Genomic DNA, 13,046 nt, shown 5'->3' with positions numbered 1-13,046 from the left:
ACAGCTTTAACTCTTCTCCTAGCTCTCTGCCTCTGCTTTATCTGCCCATTGGCCCATGGCACAGAGGATACGAATGAAAGGATGGCTCCTTGCGAGCACTGTGGTGACTGAGCAAATTAGAAAGCTGCTAGAAGAACTTGTGTACTTGGGAAATCTGATTAGATCAGTAACTAGATGATATTTTAACAGGGAACAGGTGGGCTCGGGGGAGTTGCATCAGTATAAGAGATGTTTTGGGGTCTGCACATCCAGCTGTCTGCCTGCACTGTGCTGCCTGTGAATGGCAAATGTCCTCTGTTGGCCTCAGAATGAGCAACCTCTGTTGAGGGCAGAGATCTCTGAAGGCACGAAGCTGTTTTGTGCTGCGAGGATCTCTGCTGCTGCTGCCTTTTGCCGGAGATTCATCCGGCAGCTTGTTTGCTTTGTAGGAGTGTGGCCTTGCTTTGTGTGTTCCAGGCAAGCTGACCACGCCTGTGGCTTGCTGAACTTTGCTTAGTCCCTGAGCGGCCTTGTCCTGCAGCTCCTCAGGCGGCTTGCGGAGGGGCAAGGCTGGGCTCTTGGCCTGTGTCAGGGCTGTTCCATCTAGTTGGCAGATGCTGGTTGGAAAACTACTGCCTGGCTTAAAGCTTGCTGCTGGAACAGAAGTTGGTGCCACCTGAGGAGGAAATCCTCCTGCAGGAAGGCAGGGCTTTAGCTGTGCCAGGACACCTGGGTGAGGCTTTACAGCCCAATAACATCTCCTCTGGTGGAAGGTGAAGGCCCTGGAGTGCTGTGCAGGGGTGGGTTCACAGCATCAGCGGAGCCAAAGCAGTGTTAAGCAATACTTTACTGCTCCCCGTCCTCTGCCACCTGCATCGGTGACGGAGCAGCACAAAGAGAGTCCAGCGCAGGGCTACGAGGATGAGGAGGGGACTGGAGCATCTCACCTATGAGGAGAGGCTGAGGGAGCTGGGCTTGTTCAGCCTGGAGAAGAGAAGGCTGCGAGGGGACCTTAGAAATGCCTCTAAATATCTGCAGGGTGGGGGTCAGGAGGATGGGGCCAGACTCTTTCCAGTGGTGCCCAGCGACAGGACAAGGGGCAACGGGCACAAACTGAAGCAGAGGAAGCTCCAGCTGAAGATGAGGAAGAACTTCTTCCCTCTGAGGGTGACCGAGCCCAGGCTGCCCAAGGAGGCTGTGGAGTCTCCTTCTCTGGAGATATTCCAGACCCGCCTGGACGCGGTGCTGTGCAGCCTGCTCTGGGTGACCCTGCTTGGGCAGGGGGTTGGGCTGGGTGACCCACAGAGGTCCCTGCCAACCCCCACCATGCTGTGATTCTGTGAAATCCTTCAGGGAAAAAATCTTTAAGAAACATATGCTGCTTTAGCTAGTAACACTTTTTCAAGCTGAAAATGTCCTGTTATCTCCTTAAGAGCTACAACTTGGCAGCGTGAAGCTGACGGGCTAAGCACGCAGTGCTGGTTTTACAGTTGTAGGGCTTATTCTGGGCTGTTCACTGACTCCCTCTAAAAGCATGTTTCGGGGGCTGCTGGGAAATACGTTCTCAGATGTTTCGCCACTCGGCCTCGCGGGGTACCACATGGCTGCAGGGGCGGTTGTGGATGTCTGTCTGTCGTGCCGCTCACCACACGCTGCCAGCTGCAAGCTCCTGCTGAAACAAGGATGGGAATGGGAACTTCTGCATGAAACTGCTTTCTGTTTCAGCTCCCTTGGGGAGGGGCAGAGATGAAGCGCAGATGGAAGAACGCTGTTGATTCAGCCAGCCGTCCCCTGCCAGAGAGGCTTGTTCATGTGCAGTCTGGGGCTGTTACCTCACTGGAGTCCTGGAGACACTATTTCACAAACTAACAAACTTCATGACTGAGGTTTTTCCACCAATCTTTTTTTTTTTTTCCCATGCTGTTAGCCCCTGTTGATGCCTTCTACAGTCATTCTGGTCTGTCAGCCTGCAGCCTTGCAGCTAACAGCCTCTCACATCCTAAGGGATTCTGAGATTAGTTCTCCTCATATATCTATTATTAAGCCTTTTATTTAAAACTTCTTGACATCCATCTCATTTAGCTTACTGCCCTGGGGGTTAAACCCAAGGTGGTAGTCAGCAGCAGGGCTCCCTCACTGGGGCCTTAGGGTAGCAGTAGGTGTTGAATTTTCTCCCTTCCCCAGGTTCAGACACAAAGCTGCAGGACCCAGATCCTTGGGGATCCACAGCTGTACATTAAGGTGCTGAAGTTCCCTTTCCAGCAGAGTGAAGGAGCTGGAGATCTCCTGGGGAGAGAGCTGCTGCCCAAAAACTGAAATCCTGAGGAGGTAACGCTAAACCTCTGGAGAAGCTGGTAGCTCTGCTATGGTTGGCTTCTGACAAGATCCTCAGCTCCTTTTCTTCCCAGGGAGGTAGGGGTCTTGCTCTTCCCCATTGAGGCAATGGTAGCATAGATGATTAACAGGGCTGCTTCAGTTTAGGAGACACATCATGTTTTAATACCACTTGTTGCTGTTGAATGCTGTTGTTTGTGGCATTTTCCTGGTTTAAGACACACGTACCCATGTACAGGGTGTGCTTCCAGCTGGCTGGGGCTTGCCTGCATCTCTAAGTCCCCAGTCCAGGCAGTATCAGCTCTGCAGCATCCTCCTGCCCTCTGCAGAGATGTTCCTGGGTGCTGGCCGTGTGTTCCGTGCCTTTTCCAGCCAACACTTCAGGGCCTCTGCTGGGACCAGGCCAGGCCCTGCCTGCAGCTCTCCCACAGCCCTTTCCTTGTGTAAAAACACTACACAGAGCCCAGCCCTCCTCCTCGGAGTTCCTGACAGCCCAGTCACTACCCAGGTGGGACGCAGCAGGTGACAGCACCTTTCCTCTCACCACAGAGCTGCTGGAACAGCTGCTTCCACGGCTGGGAATGGCACCTCTGGTGCCGAACAAAGAGCTCCTTGCAGCTGAAGGGGAGTGCTGCTGAGCTGGAGCCTGCCCAGCAGAGGCAGTGCCAGGCAGCCACAAAACCAAGCTTTCCACCTCATTCTTTTTACAACCATTGAAGCTGGGTACACAGTCACCTGCTCCTCACTTGCACTAATCTTTTCATTAACTCTTAATGAGGGCCTGGAGCGATTTAAATAGTGTAGATATCATGGAATTTAAATAATCCACTTTAAATGAATGGAAATTCAGAATTAATTAAAACTGCAAAAGGCAAGAAAATCCACCTCAGTTGTCTGGGCCCAGCAGAAGTCAGTAGCTGATTTTATGCAGTTAGCTCAGAGTTGGGGCCCCAGCCACTTCGCTGTTCTGTCAGCAGAGCACAGCCAGGAGAAGCCCACCCCTAGGAAAATGCAGGCCTGCTGCGGGGAGCAGGGGCAGGAGGGAGTCAGGACCGAAGTTCGAGGTCTTTTCTCAGCCGTCCTGGCAGCCCCAGGCTGGTGTCCGTGTCCCTGAGCCAGCGAGCTGCTCAGGTGCACACCTCTGGTCGCAGGAGAGCTGCCCCGGCTGGGGTTCCTGCCTGCAGGCAGAGGCTCCACCACCAGAACAAGCTTTGGAGACTTGTTTCTTACTTGCAGAGATGCAAACGCGGATCAGATAGAGGCTTAAGATCAATGTGGAGTCCCAAAAAGCGTTCTTTTCAGGCCAGGGAAAGGAAAACAAATGCATTTGCAGCAGGCAGCACTGCTCTGAAGGACAACAGGTACGCTCCTGCTCTGGATACCCACCGCTAGGCACAACGCAGCAATGTCAAAACCAGACCAGATACATTTGGCAGTCTTCATTTATTCAGCTTAAAGTTGTTTTTTTTTTAAAAATAATCAATAAATAAAACAGACATCACCAAGGAAACACTATATTGAGTGGAGTACCATCAGGAACATTAAATAGAACCCCCCCCACAGCTTAAAGTAGCTCTCCACACCACAATGAAAGAACGTTTTGTAAGGCCTGACTTCACAAACAAGACTGGCTGTTCTGTACGAACCTTCACGGATTCATAATGCCCTATTCATAGATGTACCATTTGTCACTCTCTTTGCACAAGACACTACTGTTGAAACTGGGGCTTTGTACATTATTTGCTTGCCATCACTGGCAAAAGTGCTAACATCATTTATCCAATCTCACAGCAAGAGGGATGCTCCAAAGCAGCAACGATCCCTCGGGACCCGGATGGGGATTTCCCTGCCGGTTCGCTATGCCCTGATCGGCAGAACCGCAGCCCGGCTGGCCCCCAGGGAGTTCAAACACAGCGACTCGGGCGGGTGCGCTCGGCGAGGCCGAAGGCAGCACTGCCAAACCCAAGTCACACTCCCACCGAGCACCAGCCAGAGCCCTGCTAGGGATGGGGTGCGTTCTGTCAGACATTCCAGTTTCCCAGTTACCTTCGCCCTGTCGCAAAGTTACTGTGTCAGAAAACAAGCAATTATCCTGAAAACAAAGGAAGTTATCAGCTAAAGTGCAGTGAGAAGCACACATCCATTTTTAGACTCTGAACGTCAGCTTTAGCATAACCCACGAGGATTCTCCCCCACCCGCACAAGTAACAACAAATTTCGTTTTTGGAAAATAGTGCCTACAAATTTTAGGCACGCTGACACCAACAGCACTTCAGTGAGGTTTCACGGAAAGAACAGAACAAACGCCCGTTCCCTGTCGCTGATTCTGCCCAAGAGAAGCAGCATCCCTACCCGAGCTACGTCATCCTTCCGCGGCGTACAGACAGGAGCGCAACCCCGCCAGCTGTACTTTGGCTGCCAAGAAAAGAAGCGCAAACCTTTAGAAAAATACAATGCAAGAAAAAATTTGAGATAAAAATATATACCTTTGGTTAAAAACCATCCCTTTACCAAGAGTCCGTTGTAACTCAGCTACAACAAAAAAGCTTCACTCGGACTGAACAGTAGTAAAAATTAGTTCTAAGCGCTTATTTCCTAACCCAGAGGACCCTTCTAAAACGTCAGTAATTTTTTTTCCCCGGGATTAACACATTTGATGTTCATTATTTATAGGGATCGTTATATTTGCAGCAATAAACTATATAAATTTTCCACGAAGAGAATGTTTGTAGCACAAGCTCCTCTACCAACAGTCTTTAAAAATAAAAAAAGACTAGAAGTTCTTAATTAAAGAACCGTTGAAACATGTAGTTTTCTTCAGATACCGAATAGCCAAACTTCTTGTAGAAATCCACATTTTTTGGCAGACACTCCAGTGTAATTTTATAACAGTTCAGTCTCTTACTTAGCAACGTCAGGGTGGACGTTAGTCTGAAAAAGACAGAAAACCAGCAGTTAAATGAAACTGCCCCGAAGGCTGGATCGATGAACATTTAATTAGCAGAAATTATCAGACCTACAATCCTGAAGTTTTACAGCACTCTGCATTTTCCTTCACTGCGCAGGATAGTTGCTACCCCAAGAAAAAAAAAACCCAACAAAGTACCAGTGTCTTCAAACAGTTTTACGTTACTGTTGTAAGAACCTCCGCTTGCGCTCTGCCAGCTCGCGATACCTTCTGGCTCAACGCTTCCAGGCTGCCCGGCTGGGGAGGGTCTGCCCTGCAGAGCTAAAATCCTGCTCGCCGAGCTCTGCTGAGCTGGTTTACGGACACCAGCAGCGTGGCAAGGTGGGGGACAGAAACCAGCCGGGCGAGGGCTTGCTGCCTGCCTGCTGCTGAATGGCAAAGGTGGTGAAATACTCACAGTTTACCAAGCTGCTTCCCTCTGCACTCTCTGCTTACTACGACGTCTTCTATCCTTCCTCTCTGTGAAAACACAGGCAAGCGTTAGTGGAACAGAACACTGCTGTGTGACTTTCCCTACTGCGCAACGTTTCACGCTTGGATTATGTTTAGATACAACTCCTCCAGTGGCCGAGCTGCAGCCCCAGTGCAGCCCTTCCCTGCCGAGGGATTCGTATCTCTCCAGCTCCCTGTTTTCACACCTCTAGCTGGGACTCCACAACAGAGATATCCTCAGCCATCTGCTCCGTCAGAACCACGCTTGACACGTTCAAAAGCGCACTGGGTGGGAGAAGGGGACAGCCATCAAATTGCTCTTTTTCCTTTGGAAAAGCCAAAGCTTCCCTTTACCATTTAGCTGAGCACCCAAGGACGGGAGATATTTTTAAAGTGCTTTTGTCACTGACTCAGCAGAAGATACTTCATCACACAGTAACACCATAAAAATAACATGGACGGGATCTTTTCCCTCACTTCACAGCTGCAGCGAGAGCATATACCTTTGCACAGGAGTGAGTGAATTTATGTTCTATCACCAGCGTTGCCGTAGCAACAATCTGTCCGAGAGTTGTGTCTTCCACAACAGTGACGTAGTAATCTCCAGATCTCTTCATGTGCTCGAAGGTTTCTGTGGGAGCAGACAGACAGCGGAACAGCCGCCGTTAATCTCAGGCTGAATTGCTGTGAAGCCCAACACTTGCAACAGATTCTGAACGCAGACCACTGCGGGGTTCAGGATCACAAGGAAGATGCGCCCAGAACCCGAAAGCCCCGGGGTCAGACTAACCCAGAGACAGAGCCAGGAAAAAGCAGAAATGAAACAAATGACTTTTTCTCAGCTGCCAAGAGAACCTTCCCTCCCCAGCGTCTCTGCAGATGGGCACTACAACGAAGGTGGCAGCACCTCCTCTAAGTTTTCTTCCATCTCAGTCAAACAGTGATGCAAGCTCCAGACACTGTTGAGCTACGACCAAAGGCAAGCCTCTGCCCTGCTGCTGCAACAGCTCAGCCAAAACAAGCCATCACCCAGCAGTGCCTTTGCCAGGTGCTTAAAGCTCAGCCTCAAAAGCAGGTACAGAGTTTAGGGCTGTCCAGCCAAGAAGGCCTTCGGGATAGCTGCAACAGGATCCAGCGCTGAGCGCCAAAGGCTGCTCCAGGGGAGCTGAGCTAATCAACCCCTCCGGCCTCAGGCAGTCGGGAGCCTCGCACCCAAGTAGCTTTGCTGTCAGCATCTGTATCCTCTGCTTCCCAGCAACCTCTGTGGAAGTGCCAGGAAATAATGATATACTCACTGATAAACTGCTCTGGGGTTGCAACTCCAGTTTCAGTCAGCTGGCCCAGGACCTTAAAAAAGCCTGTCATAAAAGAAAGGAAAAAAACCCAAAGCCTCAGTGAGGGACAGAGACACAAAGTCAGCTCCAAAGAGCACAGAACAACCCGATATGGCTGTCTGGAGAGTTAACACCCCCATGGCACCATCCAGTTCAGTCGTATGTAAAGGCGTGCGCTCTGCCTATTACAAAACCAGACTGTAACCTTAAAATCAAACTCCCACCTTGAGCAGTGCTGAAGGATCAGCTAATGCATCAGCAGCAAACTGCAGAAGGTGCACACATTCAAGAAAACAAAGCATAAACCTGAAATTAGGCGATACTAAGCTGCAGGTTCAGAACAACCTTTTTAGCCAAGTTACAGGACTGAGGAAGTCCCCATGCACTAAGAATAACATACTGTTTCACATTACTTTTATATTACAGGAACAGTAGGAACAGCTGTCCTGCCTCTCTAAAGCTGCGGTGAATAGGAAGCTCTGGATTATTTGAAAGATTTTACTTGAATTTTAAGATTGTTTTTGAGGTTATTAAAACAGTAAATCCCATTTTGGAGGTCACCCAACACAGCACCAATACATGGTGCCAAGTGCTCATATTCCTTACTGATAAAAATAACCCAAATCAGACAAATCAAGCAATGCTAATCTATTGAGAAATCACACAGAAATACATATTATCTAGTTCAGCACCCAGCTTTCATTGGTGATGTCATTAAACAGGATTCTACCTCGATTTACATCAGCTGTGCAAAGCGGTCTCAAAACTAGGCCATCTCCTGGATCTAAAGGAGAAATAGCAGGAGAAAAAGTCGTCGTGTTCTCGCTCCAGTCAAGTTCATGCAGAATATTTGGGTCAAACATCGGTGTGTCGTCAGGCATCACGGTTCCAACAGGCATCATGGCTGCAACAGGTTTTCTGGAACAGAATGCACACGGGTAAGGAACATTTTGGTTTGCTCTTGGTTTAATCTCCAAGTATGCTGTTTGCTCTGGTTATATCATGCCATGTGCTGTTCCACAGAGACGTAAGGAAAGGTGAATGAAACCAGAACTACTGTTCACTTTATCTGCAATTGAAGCTCCTCAGCCTTCACCGGACGAGGGTGCTGGGTTAAACAAAGAGCACATGTTATCTAAAGTCAACACACGGCACTTCTGTGTTCATCTGGGAAGCTTTCTCTCTTGGGGAGAAAAAACAGCTAGGACGTCAATCAGGATATTTAACCTCTATAGCTCTCTGAAAAGCATCTCACAGCCTCGAGAAACCTCCCTAACATACAGTTTACCGAGTACAGGGGAGATCATTTCTGTCAGTGTTCCTCCCGGTTACACCTGGTGGTAGGCACAGGACACTTTGCAAGCAGTCCCATCACATCCATATTTAGTACCTCAGCCAAGAGGCACTACGTCACACGTACGAAAACACAGATGATACAACAGCCTGCACGCACGCTTACAGCCCGTGCTGCGTTTCTCACGCAGTCATGTTTGCTCTGTGTATTTACAAAACCTAATGCCATCTCAGCCGTAAAGCGCAGAGCCTCATTGTCCATTAAGAGGTAAAACGTGGAAATGCCAAGATGACGGTGAGACACCTGTTAATGATTAAAGAGATGTGGGAATTGTGTATTATCCAGAATTACAGATAAGAGGAAGCAAAGGGATATATTTCCTTAATCACTAGATATAGGAAAATAATTCTTACTTTGTCACCTGCGGAACACCTGGTCAGGTTTCTGGCATGAACGGGGCATATCAGGGGAACTTCTCCTGAGACTAAGTTCTTTACACATCTGCACCATAAAATGCAAGGTAGTCGCACGCTGTTGGAAAGGCCAAATAAACACCAGAAAGAAAAATGTGTTTGGGATAAATGATTTTCAAAATAAGACACCTTACAGCCCTGTTAAGCTGCCCAGAGAAAGCACAGAGGATGGTAGCTAAGAAGCACCGCAGCATAACTGCAGCATGTGAGCCTTGAAACTGAAGGTGGCTCTGGAAACCCAACTGAAAAAGTTTCTTTCAAAAAAAAAAACCAACCACAAAATCTTTTTTTATGCCACCTGCTGGTATACACTGGCCTTTAAATCCCCATTCTCATCTCAATCTTGTACACAAAAGTAACAAACATTTCTGTTATAGCAATTAAACAGCAACACAAATGCTCACTCCACATGAACTGTCACAATGAAACAGTGGGAAAAATGAAGTGCAAAGACAAACATTTCCATAGATGTTTTGGTTTGGCCTGGATGAATACCAGGTGCCCACCAAAACCGCTCTGTCACTCCCCATCCTTGGCTGGGAAATACGATGAAAGGCTCGAGGGCTGACATAAGGACAGGGAGAGATCACTCAGCAATTACTGTCATGGACAAAACAGGCTGAAATTGGGGAGAAAAGGGAAGTTTATCACCAATCAAATCAGAGTAGGATAATGAGAAAATAAAACTAAATCTTAAGACATCTTCCCCCCACCCCTCCCTTCTTCCCGGGCTCGGCTTCACTCCCGTTTCTCTCCCTCCTCCCCCCAACGATGCAGGGGATGAGGAATGGAGGTTATGGTCAGTTCCTCACACATTGGCTCTGCCGCTCCTTCCTCCTCAGGGGAGGACTCCTCACACTCTGCCCCTGCTCCAGCGTGAGGTCCCTCTCACAGGAGACAGTTCTCCACAAACTCCTCCAACGTGACTCCTTCCCATGGGCTGCAGCTCTTCACACACTGCCCCAGCGTGGGTCCTTCCCACAGGGTGCAGTCCTTCAGGAACAGGCTGCTCCAGCGTGGGTCCCCCATGGGGTCAGAAGCCCTGCCAGCAAACCTGCTCCGGCGTGGGCTCCTCTCTCCACAGGTCCTGGCAGGAGCCTGCTCCAGCACGGGCTCCTCACAGGGTCACAGCTTCCTTCAGGCATCCACCTGCTCTGGCCTGAGGTCCCTTCCACGGACTACAGGTGGAGATCTGCTCCACTGTGGACCTCCATGGACTGCAGGGGAACAACCTGCCTCACCATGGTCTTCATCACGGGTTGCAAGGGAAGACTCTCTGCTCCAGCATCTCAAGCACCTCCTCCCCCTCCTTCTTCGCTGACCTTGATGTCTGCAGAGTTGTTTCTCTCACTTTGTCTCACTCCTCTCTCCTCACTGCCGTTTTACTGAAGTTTCTTCCCCTTCTTAAAATACGTTATCCCAGAGGTGCTACCACCGTTGCTGTCTGGCTTGGTCTTGGGCAGCGGCGGGTCCATCTCAGAGCCAGCTGGCACTGGCTTTATCAGACATGGGGGAAGCTTCTCGCAGCTTCTCACAGAAGCCACCCCTATAGCCCCCCGCTACCCAAACCCTGCCACACAAACCCGTAACAACAGATCAGAGTCAGAAGCGAGAACCCAGGTCTTCCGAGTCCCAGCCCTGAGCTTCAGCAACCAGATCACACCGACATGTGCAGAGGACCACAAGCCCATCATTATCACAGTATGTCACTGCCAAGCAAAACCGGAGTCTCCCTGAACTGAAAGGGATGAAAACTGAAGCAACACATTTGGCATCTGTGTTCCTAATTTTCGATTATTCTAACATTGCCGTTACCCTGTCCCGTTACAAAGCCTTCCTAGAATTTGTGAGTGTTCACACCAACATTCATGTAAGTGTCCTGTACAGAATAAAATAAATCTAATTCATTTCAGCTCAGCGTTACAGAATACCAAGCACACACAGCAGTAGAAAAGCACATGAAGGAAATAAAAATCTTGATGCTTTACAAGCAGTTACTATTTTTTTTTTTAATAAAGTGATAAACTAAGGGTTATTTTTCAAACTACATCCACCAGAGTTGGAGCAGGAAGAACTCCGAAGCTCCACACGTTTTCTGAAGTCAGGGATATGACGTACTCAACAGAAATGCATTGGCCAATTTAAAAAACCAGCATGAGTGTGCGGTGAGGAAGAGCCCGGCCTGTTCCGATGGGTGGCCGGTCTCCCCTCCAGGGCTGACGAGCTTTCTCCCAGACCGGGTGCTGACCCCGGTGCCCACCTGGGTCTCCCCCAGCATGACCCAAGCTGCCCACCCATGTCTCAAGCGGGACGGGGCCGTGCCAGCACCCATGGGACACGTTCGGCCCCTCTCGCCCGTCCCAGTCCGCTCCGGGGAGACAGCACGGTATGGCGGGGGCCCCGGGAGGAGCTGCCTGCTCGAAGGGGGAACCCCCCCGGGACGGGACGGTGGGTGCTCAGCTCCCTCACCTCACACCCGGCCCCCTCGGGGGGCCCCCTCACCCCTTCACCTCACGCAGACCCTCGGGGGGGTGCCCTCACCTCACACCCGGCCCCCTCGGGGGAGGGGGGGGGGGGGGGTCCCCTCATCCCTTCACCTCACACCGGCTCCTCACGAAGGTCCCCTCTCCCCACACCCATCCCCTCGGGGGGGTCCCCCCACTCCCGCCCCTCACACCCGGCCCCTCACGGGGGGAGGTCGCTCCCCGCAACCCCCTCAGGCAGCGCCCGCCCCGCCCGCACTCACCCGCGCACGAGGCCTCGGCGCCAACTGCCGCCCGCCCCGGCTCCGCCGCGGGCGCCGCACGGACGTGGCAGGGGGGCGGAGCCCGGCACGCACGCACTCCAAGCGCGCAGCCAATCGCCGCCCGTCGGCCCCGCCTCGGCTCCGCGCGCCCGGAACTCTGGGCCGCCCCCGCGCCGGCTTTGGGACCTTCGGGAACAGCCCCGCCTCCGAGCGCGGATTGGGCGGTGGGCGTCTTTGCCACGCCCCCTCTTGTCAGACGCCCCGCCCCTCCTGTACGTTACGCTGTAGACCCGGGAGCCGAGGAAAGATGGCGGGGGGCCCTTAGCGGTCGCTGCGCCTGCCTGGTCCGGCTGCCCCTGCCCGGCCTCCTCCCTCCCGCGGAGCCCCCGCCGCCGCCCCCCCGTCCAGGAGGGCCGCTTCACCCCGGCGGCGGCCCCGGTGGGCTCGGTGGGAGGAAGGGTGAGGGCAGCGAGGCCGTGCGGGCCTCAGGCCTTGCCGCCTGGCTGGGCCTCGGAGGCGGGAAGGCTGAGGCGGTTGCCTTGACAGGGTTTTGGCGCGTGGAGGAAAATCCTTCGGTCTCCCAGAGCTAGTGTAACCCCCCCCGAGAGGGAGGCGGGTGGTGGGGGAGCGATTTCTCCTTCGGCGGGGTTCGGGGAGCCCTGCTCCTCACAGCATGGTGGGTTTGCTGGACCACACCTTCCTCTCCATCCTGCCTGCCTTCTCTTGGAGGCTTGACGGGGCTTTTTTTCAGCCAGCTGCCTTTCCCGTAAAGATTTTTCCTATTTTGATTGACTGCGGGACTTTCTCTTGGGGGGAAAGGTAGAACTGAGGGCCAGGCCACGTGAGGTCAGTGAGTATCCGTACAATGCTTTTCAGAAGCTGCGGATCACGGGGCAGCTCGTAGGGTGTAGTTGCTGGCTGCTCTGCTTACGTTTCCCTGCGTTTTCACTGGGATTTGGCCTCCGGAGTTCCTCCGGGAAGCTGCTTGGTGGTTTTGGAGGGCTCCTGTCTTTTATCCGGAGCTGGTCGCAGGTCGGGAGGGGCTCACGGGCACCTGTGGAGGGAAGGCTCAGAGGAAAGGGCTATACAAAGGTTCCCCCACAGCGGCTTTTGCTGTGAAAGCATCACTTGCTTTGATAGTTTTTTGTCTTTGGGGGATTGTTTTTGGAGGCTCCATCATTCCCCTTGGACAAGACCTGCTGGGTCGTGTGCTGGGACGGGCCTTGTTCAGCCTGCAAGGCTGGCAGGGGGCATGAGTGAGGGTTTTTCTTCCTTTTCAATAAAAAACAACTTAAAGATCATCTTCAGAGACTGGTAAGTCGCTGAGGTCGAGGCACGGATATAGCATGGAGCGGGAGGCCTGCTGAACAAGATAATTACACAATGTGCTTCTGAGACATGATTTTCATTTTCCATGTTACTTCCCCCTGTTACTTTACCCTCAGAATGAATCACTCTGTTGCCGTGGAAACAATCAACATTACTC

At 51.7% G+C, this 13,046-nt stretch overlaps 1 protein-coding gene across 2 annotated transcripts; it reads right to left on the bottom strand.

Moving 5' to 3' along the window:
* Positions 1–3,748: 3,748 nt before the first annotated feature.
* Positions 3,749–11,643, bottom strand: GNPNAT1 (glucosamine-phosphate N-acetyltransferase 1). 2 transcript variants are annotated; one of them, XM_075427185.1, is made up of 6 exons: positions 11,561–11,643; positions 7,778–7,965; positions 7,009–7,071; positions 6,217–6,344; positions 5,679–5,740; positions 3,749–5,244 (listed from the first exon to the last, which is right to left on the bottom strand). In XM_075427185.1, exons 2-6 carry the CDS (start codon positions 7,947–7,949, stop codon positions 5,097–5,099), a joined length of 573 nt encoding a protein of 190 aa, XP_075283300.1. In that variant the 5' UTR covers positions 7,950–7,965; positions 11,561–11,643; the 3' UTR covers positions 3,749–5,096. The 2 variants fall into 2 exon arrangements, with proteins under 2 accessions (XP_075283300.1, XP_075283299.1); XM_075427184.1 differs by lacking the exon at positions 11,561–11,643 and adding an exon at positions 8,755–11,455.
* Positions 11,644–13,046: the final 1,403 nt, after the last annotated feature.

Source organism: Opisthocomus hoazin, chromosome 7 (genome assembly GCF_030867145.1).
Source record: "Opisthocomus hoazin isolate bOpiHoa1 chromosome 7, bOpiHoa1.hap1, whole genome shotgun sequence".
NCBI lineage: Eukaryota > Metazoa > Chordata > Aves > Opisthocomiformes > Opisthocomidae > Opisthocomus > Opisthocomus hoazin.
This window is presented reverse-complemented; position numbering and strand designations above follow the sequence as displayed.